The sequence below is a fragment of the Hemiscyllium ocellatum genome, chromosome 17 (genome assembly GCF_020745735.1).
Source record: "Hemiscyllium ocellatum isolate sHemOce1 chromosome 17, sHemOce1.pat.X.cur, whole genome shotgun sequence".
Lineage (NCBI taxonomy): Eukaryota > Metazoa > Chordata > Chondrichthyes > Orectolobiformes > Hemiscylliidae > Hemiscyllium > Hemiscyllium ocellatum.
In genome coordinates, this window is record NC_083417.1 from 38,402,982 (window position 1) to 38,429,851 (window position 26,870).

Sequence of the window (26,870 nt, forward strand, 5' to 3'; positions counted from 1 at the left end):
TTCCCGAGTACTGTTAAGGCATAGCACTCTAGCCTCCCCCTTCCCCTGTGTGGAGCTTGCCTGAACGGACTCTGGATATTTTCCCCTCCAATGACAGAATGATTCTTTCCCAGTTAACTGATCCTGTAAAGATGTTGCTTCAAACTGGAAGCTGTTCATGTGCTGCTCTGTGTGGACGACCTGGTCGAATACAAATCACACCATTGGGAAAACAGAGGCAGACACGATGGGCCAAATGGCCAACGACTGGGGGGCTGTGACTCTGTGATACTCATTTATTTTTAAAATACTTAGCTTCTTAAACTTGCCCGTGACCATGTTCCATAATGTCAGTTGTTTATGGCCTAGACACTCCTCAACCAGCAATCCTAACAGCGACCCATATCCCTGTCCTTTAGAATACATAATGTAAAACTTGATGTTAATCATCTTCTAGCAGTTTCAGTAATGCAGTGTGCGCCCTCACCAACCTCCAGTTTGGACAAAACTTTATTTGTAGGGCCCCTTTCTTATTTGTATCAAAGGTCTTAAAATAAAATCTGCAAGCAAAAGTAAAACAAAAAAAAACAATGAATTTTCAGTGAGTCAGATATCTGGCTTAAACTTCTCATATGGGTCGGATAATGTCAGTCCCACCATCATGCGGAACATCACCGACCAATTTCTGGGTCTCAAATCGAGGGTATGTTCAATTGGAAAGAGCTCCAGTTCCACCTCATCTTGTCACAAGCTTGCATCAATGACTTTCTGATGTGCCTCCACTTTCTCTCTGTTGATGCACTGCTGATCGGGGAGCACTCTTTGAACAGTGATAATATCAGACGGTCCCCATCTCTCTCCACAGATGCTGTCAGAGCTGCTGCATATTTCGAACCTTTTCAGCTTTTCTTTCAGCTCAGTCTAAATGTGGCTCTCGTGACAAGCAGGCGTGAAGCTGCTCACTGAGAGGGTGCTGCAGGGGAGAGACCTGTTATTTCAGTGTTAATCCGGGGAATGCTGCTACTGATCAATGCAAAGAGAATTCTGCAACTAAATATCCTTAAAAAAAAAAGCCTTTTTGGTTTCTTTTTAAAATTCGTTGTAAAACTTACACCGGCGTCAGATATAATAAGCCCTGGCAGCAGTTCGACGAACAAAGACAGAAAATGCTGGAGAAACTCAGTAAAGCCAGGTAGAGACAGAAACAGGTTTAATGCTTGGAGTTCATCATGACTTTTCTTCAAAGTTCTCCTTCAGTTCCGAAATTCCGACCAAAGCTCGAAATACTAATGGTTTCTCTATCGACCTGCTGAGTTTCTCCAGTATTTTCTGCTTTTATTTCAAACCGCCAGCAGCCGCGGTTTGGGAGGACTTTGGGTTAATTTGACGTGAGATGCGCTCCCAATTGAAATCACAGGAACCAATAAACTTGACAATAAAATCAGAATAGAAACTGCTCGGCTGTACTCAGCAGGTCAGACAGCGTGGGAGGAGAGAGAGTTTCTGTTGGGCAAAGATGTTGAACGGAAAGGTGTTGGGAGGTTGATGAGTCGGATTCGTTATATCTGCAAGCAATTAATTTCACTCTCCAATATTGTTTTGACTATAAATAGTGTTTGGACTATAAATTCGCCTTTTGGACGCATGTTCTCCGCACATCTGGCCAACCGAATGCATTCACAAGCGGATCAAACTAAACAGAGTCTGCAATACTTGAACTTTACTGCCAAATGTAATCTCTCAGTACATACTACCCCAACCCTATTAAAAAAAAACAAAAAAATCGGGATGCAAAGACAGCAATAGCTGGCGACACACAGCAGGTTTGGCATCTGTGAGCAGAGTCAAGCTTTCGGGTCCAGTGACTTTTCATCAGTTGAATGCCCGGGAAGTTGAACGCTGCATTCGCTGTATAGAAGCTGCCAGGTTTGCTGAGTTTCTCCAGCTATTTCTGGTTTTATTTCAGGCTGGGTTTTTATTTAAGACTTCGAGAGGCTTCTGCCGCTGTAATCAACCCTTTCCCAAGGGCGGTGGTAAATTAATTCGCAAGGTGCAGTTTTAGAATAAAGCAGTTGGAATCCGCGTTCTTTTAACGGTGACCTTTAAGAGTGGTTCAGTTTGATGGTTCACGTGAATATCGTTTTATGTTCCCAGAGCTTTCAGTCAATGCAAAAGTCCCGCAGAATTCTTATCCCGAAGGAGATGGCAGCCCTTGGTCGACATTTTTAATTGCTTTAGAGTGTAGTGTTAGTAACTAACAGCGATATTGCCGTTGCGCTGGACAGCACCGTCAGTATGTGTGTGTTTCTCAATCACCACCAGAGACCGAGATCCGCTCACTGCCGATGGGAAGATGCCAAACTAAAGAACGGGGTGTTAGAGCCGGTTACTTGATCAGTTGTACTTTATTTTTTTCTGCAGCCGGTTTTACTGTGTGTGTGCGCAGAGGATGGTTAACAGTTGGTACAGGTAACAACTTGACTGAGGCGTTGGTCCTCCAGCGTGGCCTGGGGAGGACTGAACCAGAATGAAGTGATGAAAACATTGACAGCTGTGATCACCAGGATCAAACCGGTCACAATATTATTCAGTAGATGTACTCTGAAAACAAAGAGGAAAGAGCTAGGAATCAAATACATCAAGGTCATTGTTGGAGACATGACTTTTTTCACACTGATACTCAGCTCGGTGCTTTAAGCCCAAATCTGCTATTTTTAAATATTGAGTGATGATCGACTGTAATGAGAACCAGCATTGGAACATTTAAATTTAAGATTTGCATGTGTTGCAGATATACCCACTGGCTGTGCCAATGCCAACCACCATCAACCAGTCATATGGAGGTTAGTCAATGAAGCCTTAGATAACTGCCTCCAATTTTGCTCTCAGGAACCTGTTACCAGGTGTGCCCACCATCAGTCTCAACCCAATCTCTGTAAATTTTGGATGTACAAACCATTTTACCAACAAAAATATAAAACTACTAGTCTCACGAAGAGGGGCCCTGGGGATACATAGTTGGAAAACTCAGCTCTGCTGTTGAATGAAATAGTGTTTTTTTTTAAGTTTGGGGGCATTTTAGGGAGAGAGTATCTAAGGGATTATAAGATTGGTTTTCCTAACTCATGTTGCTCGGGAATGCTTAACAGTACAGACACAGAGCAGTTAAAAAAGAGTGGAAACTGTTATCACTGGACCTCTATCCTTTGATGTCACCTCAGGGTTTACAAGGCTTAAGCTTGGTCTATGCTTAGAACAACTGTAAACCCTTCTGAGACATGTCGGTAAGAAGTGAGAGAAGGCTGTTTCCCACCTAATTTTCCGGAGTGCTGATTTGTTGCATTTGAGGACAAGCAGTACCAGAAAACATGGCACTGTTGTGTGTCAATGAACCAATGCCAGCTCAAAAGATCCTTGGAGATCCAAGGACAAGCCTCTTACAGGATTGTGCTCATACGCAGAATAGAATCAGAGAGAGGACAAGAAAACCACACATTAATTGTTCATCAGTTTCTTGCTACATTCAACATTAGAAATTGTCTACAATTAGTGGCAGATGGTTTAAACACTGTGGTAATAATAATTATAAGCAGAGAACAGGCTATGTTTGCAAGGGCACAATAGGGTAAGTCATTCAGTGAAATTGCAGAATATATTTTCATATATCCCTAGTTTTACTATTAACAACAGAGATTTTTCCCCATATATGTCCACTTAAAACTTTCTCAACCCACAAAAGCTGTAAAACCAGAGTAATGTTGCAACAATAAATAAATCAATAAATAATGTCATTACTTAATGTGATTAAGCACATACTGTTATATTTGTTCATGCATTGAGGCTCTAAAACAGTTTAGTGGCATCACTAAAAATATTAAATCAGGTCTATCTCTGCATCTAACTTAAATTGGCAGAACCTCTATCAGCTTCATTTAGTAAATAATTTAATTTCCGACACAATTCAAAGGATATCTGGTGCAGTCACTCGCAAGATTTTGTATTCTAGGCTCCATTAACAAAGCAATTGTTTTACAAACACCCTGGAGTGAAACAGTAGCTTTATGCTGAGACCACAGTTAAAACATGTGCATGTCTAAATACAAAGCAGTAAAAATTCAGGAGATTTAGCTGGCTGCCTACTTCGCTGAAAATTGCAGGAAAATTCCAACATGATGATAAAATAATTACTGTGTGAATACATTAATACCAAATGTCTTACTGAGATTTGGGCAATATAAAAGGGCTGCTCTGAATCAATTGAATGTCCTTGTTCGCTCTCTGTGCTTCTCTTTGATATTTGAATGGAATCCAAGAACCTTCTGGTGTGAAATAATATGCTGGTGGCTGGAAGTAATTTTCTTCTTGAGATAATATACATCAATATCCTTTAGAAAAGGTTTATAATTGAACTTAGTTCAAAAATTAACTATATTGCACCTTTTAATGTCCAGTATCCAAGATGTACTGCAGACAGGATATGAGAGATCTATAATTGTTCACATTCTAACTAATTCAGAGTTTTACATTATTTTTGTCCAATACCTGAAAAATCCACCTTAAAATAGATGGGCATGTTGTATGATATGGTAAGGATGTCATGATATGTCACCACTTTCCATCATTACTATATTCTCTGGAGTTTTGAAAAACCAAGTGAATCATATTGAAATATATAACATACTTAAATGGATAGAGAGGATAGAAGCAGGAAGATGGTTCCCTCATTAGGGAGTCTAGAACCAGGGGGCACAATTTGAAAAATACTGGTGAATACAAGGCTTTGAAGACTGGGTATTTAAAAAAGCCATTAAGTGTTCAACCAGCCATGATCACATTGAATAGAGGCTTGATGGGCTCATTGGCCTAATCCTATTTTAATGTTTCTATTTGATACTTCTGCTGAAAATAAATGATGCCTGTATGGAGAAGGTGTCTGGAAAATGGAAATTCATTGAAAGGGGCAATTGCTACTTTTCTAATGGTCATATATCAGTTGTTGCTTTGCAATATGGCATCTTGGAGGCCAGGAGAATTGTTAATCAGAAGTTGAAAATTATGAATTATTCTCATGGAGATTTGTATATCAGGATATTGACATGAATCTTCAGTCACACGTCTGGTCTCCAAAGATCTAGAGACAGGATTTTTTGGCCTTATAAGTATGTAACATGCAGAAACATAATTGTTCAAAAGACATTTATCTTAGAGCATATAGAGGTTACAAAATTAATAAAATGAAAAAGTACACTAAAAAGTTAATATTTTTGACTCAGGCTGACATTACGAGTTCAAATTTGGGAACTCATTTGTATTGCATCACATTTGTCACTGAATTTTCAGTGGGAGTTGTTGTAAGCTATCCTAGCTCAACTCAACTGTCCTACCTAACAAAGTCAAATGTTATTGCAAAATTTAGAAAGATAATGGCTGGTTTGGGTTGGATGGGCAGGTAAAATAGTAGAAATCTGAAATAGAAACATAACCGCTTTGAACTCGCGCAGATTTAACAGAGGCTGCATCAATTTACTCTCAGGAGATAGGACAATCATTGAAAACTTTTAAAGAAGTGACATTGCATTCCTTTAAACAGGATTTTGATGTTTAACTCACTTTGATCAGGTTTCCTGTGCCTTGAGAAAGTTGATAGATCAAAGTAGGTGAAAAGCTTGGATCCGTCAGGTAAGTGCACTACTTCTAGACCAGGAGGAGCTAATCCAACCAGTCGGCATGAAAGCATCCTGCCACTATCACCCTCCAACCGCCCCCCCCACCCCGCATCATCTTCCTAGCTCTTGGTTTCCCACTGACCTCTACCTTTTTTCTGAGTTTGTGCTGATCACACCAGATGTCTCACCCATTTTATTCTACCACATTCTTCATTTCACTCTTCTATGGGTACAGTTCAACAACATCTAAACATGGCCTTTTCTGGAGTATTCCCCACCTGATAGACATCTAATCATGTAAATTAGGCTGTTTTTTATGCAGGGACTCTTGTCAAAGGAGCCAATGCATGCATGGGAACATTGGAATAGTATTAGGCCATTCAGTCCCTCAAGCCTGTTCCACCATTCAATGTGATCGTGGCTGATATGTGGCCTAACTCCATATACCTGCATTTGGCCCATATCCCTTCATGCTTTGCTTAACAAAAGATTATCTATCTCAGATTTAAATTAACTGATCAAATGTTCACTGCTGTTTGTAGAAGAGTTCCAAACATCTACCACACTTTGTGTGCAGAAGTTTCCCTAACATCTCACTTGAATGGCCTGGCCCTAATTCTCAGTCTGTGATTCCTTGTTTCAGAATTCCCAATTGGTGGAAATAATTTACCTTTATCAACCTTATCTTTTCATGTTAATATCTTGAAGACTTTGATCATATCACCCCTTAACCTTTTTAATTTCAGAGAAAACAGGCCCAATTTGTGTAATCTCTCCATCTAACTTAGACCTTAAAGTCCAAATATCAATCTTGTAAAAGTACATTGTTCTCCCTCCAAGGTCAATATATTCCTTCCTAAAGTGTGGTGTCAAGATCTGCAATAAAGTTGGATCACCTACAACGCCCTTAACACTAACAGCTTCTAAATCCCTTGTAACTACTGGGGCCATTCCATTTAGCTTTGCATACTTGATTGTCAAAATGTTTTACAGTATGAGAAGATGCCTTTTATCCCATCATGTTCATGCCTGTCAGCACAAAACTTTCTACTCTCACCTCATTTTCCAATACTTGGCCAGTAGCCTTTATCCTACAGCACTTCAAGATATCATCTAAATACTGTGAGTCATACAGCATTGAAACAGATCCTTCAGTTCAACCAGTCCATGCCAATCATAATCCCAAACTAAACCAGTCCCACATGCCTGCACTTGGCACCCTCTCCAAATATCTTTTAAACATAGTAAACTGGATCCGCATTCACCTCTTCTTCTGGAAGTTCATTGCACACATGAACCATTCTCTTTATTAAAAAAAAAATGCCTCTCATGTCCTTTTTAAACCATTCTCCTTTGGGACAGTATGGCAACTCAGTGGTTAGCACTGCAGCCAGGGATCCGGGTTTGAATTCAGCCTCTGGTGACTGTCTGTGTGGAGTTGGTACATTCTCCCCATGTCTGTTTGGGTTCCCTCCAGGTGCTCCGTTTTTCTCCCACAATCTAAAGATGAGCAGATTATGTGAATTGGTCATGCTAGATTGCCTACAGTGTTCAGGGATGTGAAGGTTAGATGCATTGGTCAGGGGTAAATATAGGGGATGGGGAGTGGGTCTGTGTGGGTTACTCTTCAGAGGATTGGTGTGGACATGTTGGGCCAAAGGGTCTGTTTCCACACTATATGAGTTCTATTCTCACCTTAAAAATATGCCCTCAAAGTCTTGAAATTCCCAACTAGGGAAAAGACATCTGCCATTTAACTTATCTATGCCCTTCATGATTTTATAAACCTCTATAAGCTCACTTCTCAACCTCCTATGTCCCAGTGAAAGAAGTCCCAGTCTATCCAGCTTCTCCTGATAACTCAAACCTTCCATTCCCAGCAACATCCTGATAAATCTCTTCTGAACTCTGTCCAGCATAGTAATAGAACAAAGAACAAAGAACAAAGAAAATGTACAGCCCAGGAACAGGCCCTTCAGCCCTCCAAGCCTGAGCCGATCCAAATCTACTGTTTAAATGTATCACCCAATTCTTAAGCATCTGTATCCCTTTGCTCCCCACCTCCTCATGCATCTGTCCAGATGCATCTTAAATGAAACTGCCATGCCTGCCTCTACCACCTCTGCTGGCAACCGTCTGTGTGAAGTACTTGCTGAGTGTATCCCCCTTAAACTTTCCACCTCTCACCCTCATCTCTATCCACCCTATCTATACCCTTCATGATTTTGTAAACCTCAGTCAGGTCTCCTCTCAATCCCCTTTCTTCTAATGAAAACAAACCTAAACTACTTAACCTGTCTTCATAGCTAGCACCTTCCATACCAGGCAACATCCTCTTAAACCTTCTCTGCACCCTCTCTAAAGTGTCCACCAATATCCTTCCTATAATAGGGAGACCAGAAGTGGACAGAGTACTCCAGAACAGGCCTTAATGTAAGGTCCGAACTCTTGTACTCAAAGTCTGAGCAATGAAGGTAAGCATGCTAAATGCCTTCTTAACTATCATATCTATATGTGATGCAAACTTCAAAGGTGTATGCACCTCAACCTCTCTTGGAGCAAATTACTGCATATGCTGGAATCTGTACTGAAAACTAAAAGTGCTGGAGATCACAGTAAGTCTGGCAGCATCCGTGGAGAGAAAACAAGCTAGCATTGAGTCCCCAGGTCACTGTTTTACAAGTAGGAGAAAGTGAAAACTGCAGATGCTGGAGATCAGAGTCAAGAGTGTGGTGCTGGAAAAGCACAGCAGGTCAGGCAGCATCAGAGGAGCAGGAGAATCGATGTTTTGTGCATAAGCAATTCCTGATGTTTCATAGATGATTTCTGCAAGGATGTCTGCAATTTTTTCCCAAAATTCCCAAAAAAGTCCTAGGAGAAACTAGGTCAGATCCTGGAGATTTAACTACCTTTATATTTTCTAAGACTTCCAGCACTTCCTCTTCTGTAATGTGAACTGTTTTTAAAGCATCAATACTTATTTCTGAGCAGTTTAGCCTCCATTTCTTTCTCTACAGTTAAAACTGATGTGAAATATTCTTTTAATATCTCTCCATCTCTTGAGGTTCAACACAAACACATTGATCTTTAAGGGGCTCTATTCTCTTTCTAGTTGCTTTCTTGCTCTTAATGTACTGCTCTTTGGATTATTCTTAACCTTATTTGTCAAGGCTACCTCATATTTTTTCTGTGTCTTCCTGATCTTCCTCTTTATACTGTTCATTTGAACCTAGTTGTTTATATCTAATGGATGTTCTTTTTTATTCTTGACTAGAACCTCTCTATCTTTATTCATCCATTGTTCTGTAATCCTACCACCCTGATCTTTCACTGTCACAGGAAAATGACTCTAAACTTTTGTTATTACACTTTTGAAAGCCTCTCACTTATCACAGGTGTGTTTACCTGTGAATAGCCTACTCTAATCAACTTTTGAAAGTTCTTGTCTCATAACCATTAAAACTTGCTTTACTCCAATTAAAAACTTTAATTTTTTATGGAAGGCTTATTCTTTTCTACAAAAATTTTACAACATATAGAATAATGATCACTAGACTTCTTAAATGTTGTGATGGTCCCAGCCTCAACCATCCTTTCAGACACTAAATTCCAGACACATACTACCCTCTCAGTGAAAGGATTCTTGCTTAAAATCATTCTAATCTATGACTTTTACATTAAATCTATAATAGCTGTTTATTGATCTCTCTACTAAAGGGAAATATTTTTTCTTATCTACCTAGCTATAACCCTCAATTTTATGCACCTCCATCAGACTCCCATGATCCCCTGATCTTTCATTCTTCTGTATGCAATGACTTGTGGAAGCAGAAATCAATGATGTAATCCATGTCAGCGCATTGATTGCCATGTGTGGATGCGGGTCCCTTCATGGTCTTCTCTACTCTTAGGTGAACAACCCAGCCTGTCTAGTGATGTCATGGCTGAAATGCTCCACCTTAGTCAACATCCTTGTGAATCTCCTCTGTTGTCTCTCGAGTATAATCACATCCCTTATATAATAGAGTGACTAGAACTATACACACTACTACGGCTATGGCCTAATTATTGCCTTATACAGCTAGATGCAGTGGTCTTTCATTTAAATAGTCAATAAAGTACATTTAAAACCATCGAGTAAAAGGTGAGGTCTGCAGATGCTGGAGATCAGAGCTGAAAATGTGTTGCTGGTTAAAGCACAGCAGGTTAGGCAGCATCCAAAGAACAGGAAATTTGACGTTTCGGGCCAGAGCCCTTCATCAGGATGAAGGGCTCTGGCCCGAAACGTGGAATTTCCTGTTCCTTGGATGCTGCCTAACCTGCTGTGCTTTAACCAGCAACACATTTTCAGCGCACATTTAAAACCGGCCATACTCTTACAGACAACAAAGTTAAAACATTGACAAAAGATAGGCAATAAAATAACCTATTGTTTATAAGACCAAAATGCTGTTCAACACTCATCATTTTTCTCCATCCCTGGCAGTCTTAGCTTACTGTCACACGTAACTCTTCCTCAGTTAAATATAGCTTTTCACTGTTTTACAGATAGGTTTTCTTTCTGATCTAGGTGTCCTTATCCCGCAGAATCAAAAAGATTATTTTCCTACTCCAGATTGTCTTTCACTGTGATTACATACAATATTTCTGAGCCTAGGCAAGTTCACTTCAGATTTCCATTTGCCTTCCAGGTCGGTAGCAGTCATTTTTGACTAGCATGTAGTGTCTTGTCCTGCTTTGTACAATGTAAGCGTTTTTTCACAAATTCAGTTTTGACCTCAATGGAGGTCATTGAATGTTGAAGAGAGATCAAAATAACCAATGTCACTCTTTGCACCAATCTCTCTGAAGTATTAACTTTTATACTTGTACCACGCATTTTGAAGCAAAATAAAACAAATGGAATATGCAGCATGGACTAAATCTTATCAAAATAAGTTTAAGACTTCTGATTTGATTGCTTATGAGTAATGAGTAAGGTTGCAAGTGCAAACATTTCTTGTTCAGTTTGTCTTTGATTAAAGAGTCCCTATTTGATAAACTGTCTACACACTGTCATTGTGCCAAACTAAGAAAACAAAATGAATTAAATCATGGTATTTTTTGTTGACTTTTTTTGTCTAACGATCACATTTTCTGTTAAGTATTATGATTTTTGCTTAAGAGAATGTTACCGATTGCTGTATAAAATTTAGTGGAAAGCACCATGACCATTTTAGAAAACGTTTGAACAATGATTGACAGAAATCACAGCAAATCACTGCTTTGAATCAAAATGTTAATTATGGAAACCTGAAAACAGATGAGCATCACATTTATGCTGTTATTTGAAAGTCTGTTTCATTTTTACAAAATCTGCATTGTAATGAAATATTGGCAATTTGCTTTCCAAACTGGAAAACTTTCATTATTTTGTACATTTTAGATACATTAGCTATTGTTATTCCTGTATCACTTAGCTAGTGGAACTATTAGGAGTATGTTTGACCCTGTCAATAAGAATGATATTCCAAGTCTTCACTTTGGGTGCAATTGACAATCTTGTCAAAACTGCACTGGTTTCCAAAATTACAGTTTAAGTTTCAATGCAAAATTATTTTCATAAGCCAAAGCAAGACATTGTCGTAAAGTTCAGTGCAATTGGACAGCTATTTCAAATGCACTGCTTTTGCTCTTCTTGAATTAGAAGTACAGTATTCACTACAGCATGGTAACCTGCTTCAGTTTTATTAATGCAGCTGAAAAGGAGTTTGACACTGAAATAACAAGATTGTGAACAAATCCAATTCACTGGCTAGTGTGAGTAACTATATATTAAATAAATGACAGTGACGTTTAAAAAAAAACAAGCCAGCTGATTTACAAATTAAGTTGTTTCATTATTTAGGTTAAAAATACTTTATGATTAATCTCCTGTCTAAAATATAACTTGACATGATGAGTCTTCTTTGAAGCCTACGGATTGGTACAATTAGCAAACAGTTGTCACATGCATTAATTTGATTTGCAGAATGGTTAGTTTTGTGCGCATGGCTAGTTCTGTGGGCAGGGCCAACTTTCATTGTGAATTTTCTTAAACCAGTGAGAAAGATGCAGATAACTGATTTGCTCTGATCATTATTTGGCAAACAGATTCAATGATCTTTAGCATTAGGTCAATTTTGGAAGAATGGCACTTTTGTAACACAATTTTACTCCCATGTTCTTGTTTAGCTATTCCATGCCCCTACACTTACTCAAGAATTGTTTTGTCTGCTTTGAGTTAAATCTTAATACACAAACTACCAAATGAAAGACAAAATAAATCTTCAAAGACCAAGCTGCGTATATATGATAAGAACAAATATACCTGTCACTGAGCCTGCGCTCGGGATCATCACATTCTATGTTCTTTGATCCTTTATAAATTAATAGGGCTGCAACAATCAACTGAAGTATGATAGAGATGCACTGTAAAACAACAAATGTTAACATTTGACACAATCAATAAATATGGCAATATACAAAATCCTGACGTATTATTTAACATGAATTACTCTAAATATGAAATGATTTATCATTGATATGTACCTGCGCTTATCATTGTTACATATTCTTGTTGCATTTAAAATATATAACTGTTTTAGTTTAGAGTTAATCTTGCTTTTCTGCCCATATATTTCTTACAAGTAAACAGTTTAAGAGGAGATGTGTTATCTTATTTGACAAGTTAATTCATTTAAGAGGTTTTTCAACAAATACTGAATAACCACCCTTAAGACTCCAAACTTCTGAATCTACTAAGAATGCTCACTGACAGGTTGTTTTAACTGAGTCTTTGTAAATAGAACCAAATTAAATTTATTTAAAACTTTATTTGTGAGTGTTAATGTTGATTTGGATGTATTAATTCCCTGTTCATTGGTGCCAAAGTAATAGAATGAAATTTTCTAGCAATCCAGATAGGATTAGATGTTCAGCATGAGGACTGAAGTCATGTGTAGATCTGAAAAGCTCAGGGTGGGAATTTCCTTTCTGTGAAGAGCATGAGTCAAATATTTCTGGTTTTACAGTAATGCAGAAGCTTGATAATTAGTTTTCTGAGTCTATCCTACAAATGACAGATTTTACTGAATTCATTTTAACAAGTTGCTGTGAAGGATTTGAAATTAAAATGAATTTGGTTACTAAAATCTAAAGTATTGTCACAAATATGGTTTCTTATGATGTAATGTTGAATTCAAATATGTGCAAATGAAGTACTGTTTTTAGTAGTTGTACTATCAATTGGAATGAATCCTAAATGGTGAGGCTTGAACTCACACTGATTGCATTGTATAGCAATGAGCATTTCACATACATACCAATAGAACAAATAGGAAATAGTAAAACTGTATTTCTGGGCCTTGTTGCAGGAGGTGCTTCATCTGTGATGCATTTGCAGTAAATAGGGCTATGTCCAGAAAGCCCTGAGCAATGGTCTTTGTTCTGGCATATGTGTTGATATTCCTTATTACCTGGAACAAAAAAAGACCATAAATACAAGATAAAACACTAGAATTTAACAGAATACCTGGTTCCTGAATAAACCAGGAACAAAAAAGGAATGCAATCCATACCTTTGAATATATTTCTTATTTTATTGAAAGATAGCTCATCCTCTATTTTGTTTATGGTCCACTAATGAGATGGTAATAGTGTGTAGCTTTGGGTGAGTGCCAATTCATTAGCATGAATGAAAGAACAGCCAATCATGATGCATTTATAACACTCACGTACTGATACTTCTTAAGTGGCTAATGAGTTATGAACCTGGTGTAAGAATGGAAGGTTTGGCAATATTTCTATGGGTTGCTGAATGTAGATGTGCAGAAGATAGATCACAAAAATGGAAATACTATTTGAGGCTCTGAGTGAAAAGCCTTTGAAGATAATTGAGAAGCAAAAGCACATCAGTAAGTGACAGGCAGTATGAATTCTGAGGATAGCAGATGTTTCCCTAGAGCTTATTTGCTGGTGTAATATAACACCAGGGCATGACTTTTTGTGCACCTGAAGAACTTAGAACTGCTCTTGATGAACTTTCTGGGTCAGACAAATATAATACGTGTGATATCTCCTGATCTATTCTAGGATAGTCACCACTTGAGGAGGTGGGAGGAAAGCTGCAAATGTGTTGCTGGTCAAAGCACAGCAGGTTAGGCAGCATCTCAGGATGCTGCCTAACCTGCTGTGCTTTGACCAGCAACACATTTGCAGCTGTGATCTCCAGCATCTGCAGACCTCATTTTTTACTCGAGGTGGGAGGAAAGGCAAATGGAGTGGATATTAATTGGTGTTATGATATGATGTGTAGCTTAAATCACCAGGCAGTCTCTCCAACCATGTATGTGTTGTTCCTCCACTAAATAAGTGAAAATTTAATATTACATCTTAAGGTTTTGATTTGTGAATTAAACTCTGCTGAACCTTCTGATTACCAACAACAGTAGACACACATTCCATATAATTGAAGGTTGCACCCAGGATTACTGAAAGTCTTGAGATGGGATAAATGAGGCATGATTTTAGTGCTATTATCACCTTATTTAACAATATATGTGCATCCTGTGCCACTCAAGATTCCATCAGATGTACACACCTTGAGTCCACTGATAACTACAGAGAGTTACGAACACAGCCAGCCCATCATGCAAACCAGCATTCCATTCATTGACTCCATCCATATTTCCCACTGCCTCGAGAAAGCAACCAATATAATCAAAGACCCTTCCCACCCCAGTTAAATTCTCTTCAACCTACTTCCATCAGATTGAAGATATAAAAGTGTGTATACATGTCTTAATAAATTCAAGAACAGCTTCTTATCTGCTGTTATCAGATTTCTGAAGGGTTAGTACTAAATCATGTCAGCAGGGCAAAAAACATATTGATTCTTGTGTGGCACTTGTGGAGATTGGAGAAGAAAGTAAGATCCCTTCTTTTAGGGTGAAGGCATCTCCAAACATCCACCAACCATTTCGATTGTGGGGAGATGCCCAAAAGACCCCTTTGCATCCTATCCACCTTGGGATCCATAAGATGGTGACAGTCTCCCCCTACAATCATGTGGCACAGTCCAAGGGCCATCAGCCTGTAAAGTGCATCAGTTAAAAATTTGAGGTAGTGTGCCAGGGATCAGTAGATATTCAAAATGCCACACTCCTCTCTATGTATTAGAGCTTTGAGGATCACAAATCATCTATGCTTGTCCTTAATTTTGTCTATCAACTGGAATGGTAGATTCTTCTGTATTAGTATAGCCACTCCTCTGCCTTTGGAACTAAAAGATGAGAGGAATACCCAGCTGAGCCCTCCTTGCTGTATCTTTAGATGCTCTTTATCATCTAAGTGAGTTTCTTGTAGCAGAGCAATATCAACCCTCTCCTTTCTGAGATTCAACAGCACTTTCTTTCTTTTAACTGGTGAGTGACTCCCCTTTATGTTCCAGATGTACCATCTAAATGAACAACTTGTCATAACCATCCAAAGTGGCCCGTGACTCCTCAAGAGGAAGAACTTTACTTATAATGCACCCAGTGAAGACAAGAAAAGATTCATAAAATCTAAAAAATACAACTACAAACACTGTCAAAGCAAAAATTATAATAAATAATCCTAAAATAAACAAAAGACAAATAACTGGAGACTTTCCCCCTTGCCCACAAGGGGCACACGCCCTACTCACTAACATCTCCTTGGCTCCTTCCGACTGAAGCTGTGCTCCAAACCCAGGCAAAACAGAAACAAGGAAAACATATATCTCATGCACATGGAAATTAAAAGTGTGCATCCAATCCATCCTACCCATACATTGTTGTCAATAAAGTAAATGACCACCCCAACTGAAAAAAAACCAAGGATTAGCAAAAATAACAAGAAAGAGAAAGAAGAAACAACGCCACACATTACAGGAGCAAAGCCAGGCACACAAAGTAAACAACAGAGACAACAAAGGAAACACTTAGTTATTGTAACACATAGTATTTGATCCAACTACATTGTATTTGACCCAACCAGTCTATTTTATAGAATGTAGGAAATCCTTTGTCTTCTCTGCTGAATCAAAATTATGCACGGACCCTCCATGGCTGAAGCTCAGCATTGCCGGGTACGTTACAGAGTATTGAATGTTCAAGTCTCTCAGTCTTTTCTTTACTTCATTATTAGATTTCCTCTTTCAGATCACAGCCCCAGAAAAGTCTTGCAAAAACATGATTTTCAACTCCTTGTAGATCAGGGCCTGTGGATCTCTCCGCAGTGCTCTGAAAGCTTCCATAACCATTTGTTTGTCTCTGTAACATTGAAATTGAGCTATGACCAAGTGGGAGTGCTGGTCTGATCCGGGCCTGCGCACCGTGACCTAGTGAGCCTGCTCCACTCACACCCTACCCGACTCGGCTCCGAGTCACAGGAGCTGCAGGAGCCATTTCTTCAGGAAGCTGACTAGCTGATCATCTTCCTCTTTTTCTGGCAACCCGATAATGCAGATATTCTTTCTCTAATCTCGATTTTTGAGGTTGTCAATCTGCTCAATTAAGGCCTGCACCTGTTTCCCAAGGGCCTGAATCTGCCCCATCCAGGATTCCACCTCAGTTGCCACCACTGCGGTTCACTGCTCCACCTCCTCCACAAGCTGCCCAAGATATTGGATCTCCTGCTCATGCTTTTGTAGCATGGCTGAGATTGGCTCCAGTCTGGGCCAGTACTACTCCAGTGCTCATTCAATCTTCTCTCAGAGTTCAAAGGCGTCTCAGCGGGAATTGACACTTAGGCCACGGATGCGCCCGTTACTGGAGAGGAGTACCCTGCATGTTGCGATCCACACAGTCCCTTTCCTTTGGTCATCTTCTCTAAATGTTAAATGTGATATTTAAAAATTCTGGGGTCTTTATACTGCTGTTTATTATGATAATGACTAGTTAAGGAAGGGTGAAAGCACCACTTTGCCTGGATTGTGGAGCGGAGCTCAGCAAGGCAGACCTGTTAGATTGCCACCATCTTAAATCTGTACCCTCCATAATATTTAAAGAAGAAACAATTTTCACATTTAGTTTCAAATGATGCAACCCCACTCTCTTCTTGGGTACCAAAACTAGGATCAAGCTTTGTGCAATGTGTTCATTGTCTTTCATCTGGATGTCCTAAAGACTTATTAATACTTTTGGAAAGCTATCAGCACTGGGAAAGAGGAACAAGAGGACATAGTGTTTTTTTTAGAAATGGGGAATAGGTTTTCAGCATTTCAACTTGCTCTTCATTTTTGTAACGTTTGTGTCAATCTTTTTCTCTCAATTAGTAACTGCTGAAAGATTAACAAGTGACTGTAGCATTTCTGCACATGACTTCCTTTTGGTGTGATTAAATCACTCTGTCACATTTCTGAAAGGACTTGTTAGGTTATGTCCAGGATCACACATCATTTTGAGAACTTCAGGAACTGTCCTTATCAAAGTAAAATATCCTTAGTTTATTTGTTTCCCAGCTGTCACAGTATATTTAATATCAAAACAGTTACTTACTCAGTAAATTCTTAAGCAGCAAATTGAGTTGATACTTTACATGATATAGATGCTATCATGAGCCCTGCTGTACGCATAACTAACCAATAATCTGCACTTCTTCCAGGCAACACCAATTGCAAGAACTTTGTGTGAAGGATGCCCTAATGAAATAATTGTAAGAGATCAAATAATTGCTTACCTGTGACAAATCCTGCTTATTTCCATTGCCTGAATGGATTTAGTCAGAGCTGTATCCCTGATAACAAAGATTTCATCCTGGCAGTTTTGAGTGTCTATTTACAATGTTGCAAAGCTTATAGCTCTGCAGTCCTGATTCTCTTACATTCAGAATTGCTAATTTCTTTCATAGCAGACTTCACATTCTGAATGAACAAGATTATAATTTCACTGTCCATTGTTTTATCAATATGGTTAGAGAGTGCAAAAGCAAGGAAGTAATGTAACATGTAGAAAACACTGGTTTGACTTCCAGTGGCATATGATCTTCATATGGAAAGTTGTGGAAGCATTAGATAAGGTGCAGAGAACATTATGAAAATGTTTCAAGGATGAGAAATTACCGTGTAATTTAGATAGATTAAAGAAGTTGGGAAAGTTCAGTTTGGAGAAGGGAAGGTTAAGAAGAGATTTCAAAAAAGTGTTAAAATTCACCACAGGTGCGACCAAAATAGATTTGAGGTAATTGGTAAATGAAGCCACTGCGACATGATGAAATACCTTTTCATATGGTGAATGGTTAGGGTCTACAATGCAAGACTTGCGAGTATGGTGGAGGTTAGTTTGGTAAAGGAATTCAAGATGGAGTTGGTTTGTCGGTTGGAATGGAAGAATGTGCATATATTTCTGGTCCAGTAATGGAGAAGGTAGGGGACTAAATTGTTCTTTCAGATATCCATATTGTGATGTTAAATTGTTTCTTAAGAATGATGTCCTTTCCAAATGTTAAGCTTTCTACATATGAAAGATCTCCTGACACTATTCCCAAGATTACTTTATCCATTTTCAATTATTTCCCCTTTGTTCTCTGCCTGCCATTTAGTTTAAAGTGATATTCCAAATTATTACCTCTCATCTAAGACCATGTCTCAGATATCACTTCTTTCAGGTTGAGAAACTCAAGTCCTTTTTCACCTTTTCTTTAAATACAGATCCCAAATGCTAAAAACTAAGCTTCTAGCTTTTGTCTATATACCATAATTTCAGCGCTTGACTGTCTCCTTTGTTTCTAGCAAACAGACTTTAATACACTGCTGATGATTCATAGCATTGTACAGTCTGATCACAACTCCTTCTGATTTGTATTCAATGTTTTGGCTTGGAAATTTAATACTCTATTAACATTCTTGTTTCTTTCCTGCATTGGTTGGACACAGAGTTTTAATTCTGATATGATTTCCAGATTACTTTCAATCTCATTCTTGGCTATTTAAAGCATAACTTATTTGTCTTCCCTACATGCAGTACTCTCAATTTGCCTGTGCTCTGTAAGAGACTTAGTACCTAAAAGGATGAAGTGACACTGCAAGATAAGCTTTGCCCATTAGGCTAAAAAAGGATTGTACTTGGATGGAGTTAGCAGGTTTCAATGTTGTTGTTCTAAGAGCAAAGTTCTGTGTAGCTAAACAAATAATATATAGTTACTCTTAAATCTAGTCTGAGGTCTCAGTAGATGCCACATTAATTCAGATGCAATGTAACTAAATGCAATCTAATTAATGATTAACAATTAAGTATGGTGCAATAAAACTATTCTGTTCAATAAAACTGTGTCTCTTTTCTGAATTTGTATCAACATTCTTTCCACTTGGTATCAGTACCTTAGACTAAGACCAATAAGAAAGATTGGTGGCAGGATTCAATAAGAAGGATTCAAAGCATTTCTGATAGTACCATTGGATGTGATAATAACAGATCACTTGACTTAGAAATATATGCACAGCTTTCTGTGCTGACAGGCCAAAATCCCAGAATTCCCTCATGAATTGCATTCTGGGTCTACCTACACCAAGTGGACTGCAGTGGTTTAAAAGGATAGCTCATCAGCACCATCTCAAGGGCAACTTAGGATGGGGAATAAATTTTGGCCCAGCCAATGATGTCCACATCTCATGAATAAATAAATAAAAAAAGCTGGCATTGTGGCAGCAAGTGGGCATCACTGTCTCATATAATATGTAAGTAGTTGGGATCTTCTACAAACGCCACAGCCATCTGAGGAGAAGAAAAGAGATAACATTTCGAGTAAGAAAATTGTGAGTATATCTTTAAATATTCACCAGCTGAGTAGCACAGTCTGTATTGGTGAAGGCCCTACCCAATAGCTAAGAAGAGTATTGAAGCAATATCAGGACCAAGCCTGCCATTAAAAGCTCAAAGCAGCTGGAAAGTGAAAACTCCTGAAAAACCTGTGAAGAGTACACCAAGTCTTATCAAAGTTAGAAAGAGAAAACTCCAAATCATAAATCAGGCCAAATTGGTCAATTCAGCAAAAATATTTGTCTCTTCAACAAAGAGTTAAAATTCTTGCGTTAAGGGATGAATTCTAGGCTGAGAAACTAAAAGAAGGCTTAAATTGATATATTTAGTAAATGAGTATTGTTATAAACGTTTCACCATGTCAGGAAAAAAAAGAGAGGGAAAATAGACTTTGAAAAGAAAATTCTTTAAGAAGATCATTTAACTGAGAATGCTAGGTGAAAAAGGCAGAAGAATTTACAAAAAATCATGCTTTTGAAATAAAGATTAGTTGTACAACCATAAATTGTCTTGGAGATGCAAAAATAGCACAATACCATTCTTTTCAACATTAAAAGACACCAATGTCACAGAAAAGATGCAAAAAGCACAGATTCTCAATGCTTTTAAAAAGAGTGTAAAACCCAGTCAAAAGAAGGGAAAATGATGGCAATTTACAGTTTTGTCCTCCGTCATGGGAAAATTAAAAATACAGCATATTTTTCATTTAAAGTACTTCAATTTGAAAAATTTTTTGAGCCAAAGTAAGAGGCTAATTATGGAACAATTAGACTTTTTAAACATTAACTTGCAGAAATTAAAAAATATGTTTCTGAAAAGGAAAATAAGATATAAGTAAAAAAATGTTCTTTAAAACAACAAAGCTTTTTCATGATCAAGAATTATTAACAATTCAAGTTCATTATCCTGAAATTATAAAAAATATAATGTTGAAGAGGAAGCTCTCAGTTACATGGGCCTATGAGAGACTTCCAGATTGCATACTTGGTCCTATAGTTCTTACAGAGACTGATCCTAAAATATTCGTCTCACATGTAAGATAAAAAAAAGCAATGACAAGAATACAATCATAGATACAATGGTTTCACATTCATCTAATGAGATTTGCATTTAAGACCAAATATATTTAAGGACATTTATAGGTATCAGTAGGTATCCCCTTGAGAGAGTCACTTGCCAGCGAATTCTTTATCAGCTGGTCAAACTCAGTTCATAGATTCAAGCAACACAAATATAATGGCCAGCAATACAAATAAGGCTTAATCTCATTGAAGGCTAACAGGAAAAGGGTCCTAATGTCTCACCATACATTGCTACTGTATTGAAGGCTGGTCGGTAAAGAAATCTGATGGCAGAATTATGAAACTTTATTTCGAACATAGGAAATCTTTCACAATGGTTGAAAACTGTTTTTCAATGATAGGCTAGTTATCCCTCCTTGACAAGAGACATCCAGGACACTTGGGTTTCACCAAATGTTGAGCCACAGCTGAGGTCTCAATATGATAGCCACAAATTATGAAACAGATAGGACATTTTATAACAGACGTGAAAGAAGAGAACCATTGATTTTTTTTTACTACCGTTCCTACTAGATCCTGGGAATGTGCAGGGACTGACCTGTTTGTGTTTGAAGGCTCTTATCTTCTAATGGCCGACAATCTCTCTCAATGTAAAGAGATTATACCGACATGGAATAATGCAATTCATGGAGTCCTAGTTATTGTTATCCAATAATGGACCACAATTTGCAAAAGAAATTTTCAAGAACTTTGTGACCATTTTAGAGTTCCAAAACAACACTTGTTCACGGTGATATCTTCAGTGAGATAACAAAACTAAATGTGGAGCACAGTCAAAAGCCACCTAAAGGAGAGCTTTAACTCCATAACAGCTTCACTAAACTAACATCTCATTGCACTCCAAAGTAATTTTTCACCAGTGGGACAACTGATGAGAAAAAAAATCCTTACTATTGTTTCAAAGTGGTCAATGCCACAAATGGGCCCCATCGATTTTTAAAAATGCTGTCACAAAGAGCATAAATTATGTCATGAATAACTAGCTAATGACACCAGATGGTTTTGTACCAGTCCATTGCCATGACAGGAACAAGGTCAAATGGTGTGGATCAAATAAATCAATAGGAATGGTAGTGTTACAAAACATGCTCCAAATTAACAATGATTGTACCTTATTAACAGATCAGAAGGAATAGTGTGTTGAATTTGCAGACATCTTACCTTACTAAAGCATCATGACCCATTAGGAATAAATGCAATGAACTTAATGAGTGATATCAAGAGCCTGATCAGCTGCAATCAATGTCAACAGGAGGTCAACAACTACATCAGCTATCTTCAAATTATCGAAAAACAAATTCTCCCATTTCAAAGCACTGCTCGACCAGAAAGGACAGTAAAACACTGGGAGCAAAAGAATTTATAAAGTCAGAGACTGAGGAAGAGACAGGGTAGTGGTAATCCTATCTGGCAAACCTGTTTTACTTATTTGAAACAATTGCATAAAGAATTTAACAACCAGCCAAAGAACTTGTGGCAAGGTGTTGAATGAGACAGCTAGTACATGACATTACAAGATAAGCCTATACTAAAGAAGATATAAAAGATTGTTCCTGGGATAAGTTAACCACTTTCTATTGTAGTGCTAAGTTTCATGCAGCTAAATACTAATGTGTACTTACTCTTAAAGCCTAGCCCAAAGACTCACAAGAGACTACCATGGCATTTGTTGTCAATGTCTTACAAATTGTCTTCATATTCTTCCACAACACTCTGGGATAAATATAATCCATCACTTGGATTTATTTGTTTGAACCTTTTTAGTTGTCTAGAACTTCTATCTCATTTGTATAATGTTTTGCATTTTGGCTTTGCACTTATTTTAAAATGTCAAAATAGTCTAATAGTCAAAGAAAGAACTTGCTTTATTCTTTCATATTTTCAGGGCACGATAAATAATTTAAAAGTGCAGTCACTGTAATGTAGTAAACATGGCAACCAAGGTGGACACTGCAACATTTCACAAAAGCAGTAACGTTAATGCCCAGATAGCCTGATTTTTATTGTATGGATCAAGAGATTAGATTACTTACAGTGTGGAAACAGGCCCTTCAGCCCACAAGTCCACACTGACCCTCCGAAGAGCAACCCCCCCCCCCCACCTACCACTACAGGCAATTTAGCATAGCCAATTCACCTAACCTGCACATCTTTAGACTGTAGGAGGAAACCAGAGCACACGGAGGAAACCCACGCAGACACGGCGAGAATATACAAACTCCACACAGACAGTTGCCTGAGGTGGGATTTGAACACGGGTCTCTGGTGCTGTAAGGCAGCAGTGCTAACCACTGTGCCACCCAGAATTTCATCTTAACTACTTGCTTGACCCACATGCTAACTTTAATGCAAAAGGACTCCCAGATCCCCCCACACTCGTGTTTTTGTAGATTAGATTAGATTCTCTACAGTGTGGAAACAGGCTCTTTGCCACACCAAGTCCACACCGACCCCCCCAAAGAGTAACCCACCCAGTCCCATTTCCCTCTGACTAATGCACCTATCACTATGGGCAATTTAGCATGGCCAATTCACCTGACCTGTACGTCTTTGGATTGTGAGAGGAAACCAGAGCAAACAGGGATAATGTGCAAACTCAGCACAGACAGTCACCCAAGGCTGGAGTCAAACCTGGGACCCTGGTGCTGTGAGGCAGCAGTGCTACCACTGAGCCACCCCAGTTGTTTAAAGGAAACATTTTTTCACCAAGATACTCAAAGAATTCCCCAAGCTCTTCTCCACGTATGGACATGTGGAGAGTGGGGATGCCTTTAAGAGAGCCCCATTAAAAATGGAGCACATTCTCATCACTGCACTGAAATGTCAACCTAAATCATGTGTTCAAATTCTGTAACGGGTGTAGTTCAGATTTAGCAGTAAGAGTGCTACCATCAAACTATTTCCCAAATCTAACCTGTCAAATGGGGAATTTTACAAACAGAACATTCGTAGCGGCTCAGTGGTTAAAATTAAGCAGGAATAGTTGTTGTATTTGTTTTGTTTGCCTGGCAATATTTGTTCCAGTTGGTTCTGAATCTTAATGGCATTTTTGTCTACTTGTCAATTTCTTTTGTATCAACGTAAATGCAATTGGTTACACAGATCAAAGAACCTGGGAAATGTCTGAAAGCTGTTCAGCATATTTTCTGCATAAGTGCTCTTTGACATTGGGTGAAGTAAAACTACCCTGACATCTGTTAGAGGCTATCCAGAAATAATATTCAGGAATATTGATGATGTAATTAATGCCACATTAAAAGTGCTATATAAAATATCATTGACTGCAACAGAAGTATTGAAATTTTACGGGGCAATATCCTGATTTGATTTTGGGAATATGCATTCTATGAGACCAGATCAAGAAAAATAAGCACTGAAACTGTGGTGACAAGCAGCAAATCCATTAAAACTGCAATCGTACTTCTTTCATTGAAATAAATGGGAATCATAGCCTGGTCTGAGTATATCAGCAGAACCTGTAAAAAGAAGATTGTCAGCACAAAATTGGTTGATGATTTTTTTTTAGATTTTCTTAGAACAGATTTTGATGTTTTTTACGATAGAAATAGACAAAAGAGTAGGCAGTAAGAATCACTGCTTCCACTTGAAAATGCTCAGTCAAAGGTGTTGACCAATGTTTGTCAAACGTGATCCCCGCCTTCAAACCAGGATTTACATGATGACTTTGTAATCCTTTCACGACACACACAAACATGTGTAGAAGGCATAGCCTTTAAACCTGTTGCATTATTAAATTAGATCATGTTTAATCTGCATACCTCAAACCCATTTACCCATCTTTCATGATATCCTCACCGAACAAAGCATCTTCTTGAGTTTTGAAAATGGTCCAAACAGTTACAGGTTTTGGGTAAAGACAGTCCCAGATTCCTATTGCTCTTGCCATGAAAATGTTCTTCCTGATTTTACTCTGCACACTTCACACTTAACTGCAGTTAACAATTTAGTTACATCAAATGTCAGGGTGAACAAATCTTGACATAAGAGATGTTGTAGCTGAAAATGTGTTGCTGGAAAAGCGCAGCAGGTCTGGCAGCATCCAAAAAGCAGGAGAATCGACGTTTCGGGCATGCGTCCTTCTTCAGGAATGAGGAAAGTGTGTCCAGCAGGCTAAGATAAAAGGTAGGAGGGAGGGACCTGGGGGAGGGGCGATGGAGATGTGATAGGTGGAAGGAGGTCAAAGAGAGGGTGATAGGTCAGAGTGGGGGTGGGGGCGGAGAGGTCAGGAAGAAGATTGCGGGTTAGGAAGGCGGTGCTGAGTTTGAGGGATTTGACCGAGACAAGGAGGGAGGAGGGGAAATGAGGAAACTGGAGAAATCTAGGTTCATCCCTTGTAGTTAGAGAGTTCCTAGGCAGAAGATGAGGCGCACTTCCTCCAGCCGTCGTGTTGCTATGGTCTGGCGATGGAGGAGTCCAAAGACCTGCATGTCTTGGTGGAGTGGGAGGGGGAGTTGAAGTGTTGAGCCACGGGGTGGTTGGGTTGGTTGGTCTGGTGTCCCAGAGGTGTTCCCTGAAACGTTCCGCAAGCAGGCGGCCTGTCTCCCCAATATAGAGGAGGCCACATCGGGTGCAGCGGATGCAGTAAATGATGTGTGTGGAGGTGCAGGTGAATTTGTGGCGGATATGGAAGGATCCCTTGGGGTCTTGGAGGTAAGTAAGGGAGGAGGTGTGGGCGCAAGTTTTGCATTTCTTGCGGTTGCAGGGGAAGGTGTCGGGAGTGGAGGTTGGGTTGGTGGGTGGTGTGGATCTGACGTGGGGGTCACAGAGGGAGTGGTCTTTTCAGAATGCTAATAGGGGAGGGGAGGGAAATATATCTCTGGTGGTGGGGTCCATTTGGAGGTGGCAGAAATGATGACGGATAATACGATGTATGTGGAGGTTGGTGGGGTGATAAGTGAGGACCAGTGGTGTCCTGGTGGTGATTGGAGGGGTGGGGCTCAAAGGCAGAGGAGTGGGAAGTGGAGGAGATGTGGTGGAGGGCATCATCGATCACGTCTGGGGGGAAATTGAGATCTTTGAAGAAGGAAGCCATTTAGGTTGTACGGTATTGGAACTGGTCCTCCTGGGAGCAGATGTGGCGGAGACAAAGGAATTGGGAGTATGGGATGGCGTTTTTACAGGGGACAAGGTGGGAGGAGGTGTAGTCCAGATAGCTGTGGGAGTTGGTCCGTTTGTAGTAAATGTTCGTGTTGATTCGGTCGCCCGAGATAGAAATGGAAAGGTCTAGGAAGGGGAGGGAGGAGTCTGAGATGGTCCAGGTAAATTTGAGGTCGGGGTGGAAGGTGTTGGTAAAGTGGATGAATTGTTCAACCTCCTCGTGGGAGCACGAGGCAGCGCCGATACAGTCATCGATGTAGTGGAGGAAAAGGTGGGGGGTGGTGCCAGTGTAGCTGTGGAACATGGACTGTTCCACATATACTACGAAGAGGCAGGCATAGCTGGGGCCCATGCGGGTGCCCATGGCTACTTCTTTGCTTTGGAGGAAGTGGGAGGATTGGAAAGAGAAGTTGTTCAGGGTGAGGACCAGTTCAGTCAGTCGTAGGAGGGTGTCAGTGGAAGGGTACTGGTTGGTACAGCGGGGAAGGAAGAAGCGGAGGGCTTTGAGTCCTTCGTGATGGGGGATGGAAGTGTACAGGGACTGGATGTCCATGGTGAAGGTAAGGCGTTGGGGACCGGAGAAGCGAAAATCATGGAGGAGGTGAAGGGCGTGGGTGGTGTCTCGAATGTAGTTGGGGAGTTCTTGGACTAAGGGGGACAGGACCATGTCGAGGTATGCAGAGATGAGTTCTGTGGGGCAGGAGCAGAACATCACCAGACCATAGCAACACGACGGCTGGATGAAGAGCGCCTCATCTTCCACCTAGGAACACTCCAACTACAAGGGATGAACCAAGGTTTCTCCAGTTTCCTCATTTCCCCTCCCCCCACCTTGTCTCAGTCAAATCCCTCGAACTCAGCACCACCTTCCTAACCTGCAATCTTCTTCCTGACCTCTCCGCCCTCACCCCCACTCCGGCCTATCACCCTCACCTTGACCTCCTTCCACCTATCACGTTTCCATCTCGCCTCCCCCAAGTCCCTCCCCCCCTACCTTTTATCTTAGCCTGCTGGACACACTTTCCTCATTCCTGAAGAAGGGCTCATGCGTAAAACGTCGATTCTCCTGCTCCTTGGATGCTGCCTGACCTGCTGCGCTTTTCCAGCAACACATTTTCAGCTCTGATCTCCAGCATCTGCAGTCCTCACTTTCTCCCATAAGAGATGTTGTAGCCTACCTTTTCTTTTAAATAAAAATTCTAATACATGACTGACTTTCTTCAATA

General features: G+C 39.6%; 1 protein-coding gene across 1 annotated transcript in view; it reads right to left on the reverse strand.

The window, feature by feature from the left end:
• Positions 1-1,115: 1,115 nt before the first annotated feature.
• LOC132823706 (ninjurin-1-like) overlaps positions 1,116-26,870 on the reverse strand; it is a 243,170-nt gene continuing 217,415 nt past the window's right edge. The window contains exons 2-4 of the mRNA XM_060837685.1: positions 12,989-13,141; positions 11,995-12,095; positions 1,116-2,580 (exon numbers count right to left, since the gene is read on the reverse strand). Coding sequence (XP_060693668.1) covers positions 2,433-2,580; positions 11,995-12,095; positions 12,989-13,141 — 402 coding nt within the window. The 3' untranslated portion in view covers positions 1,116-2,432. The remainder of the gene's footprint in view (positions 2,581-11,994; positions 12,096-12,988; positions 13,142-26,870) is intronic.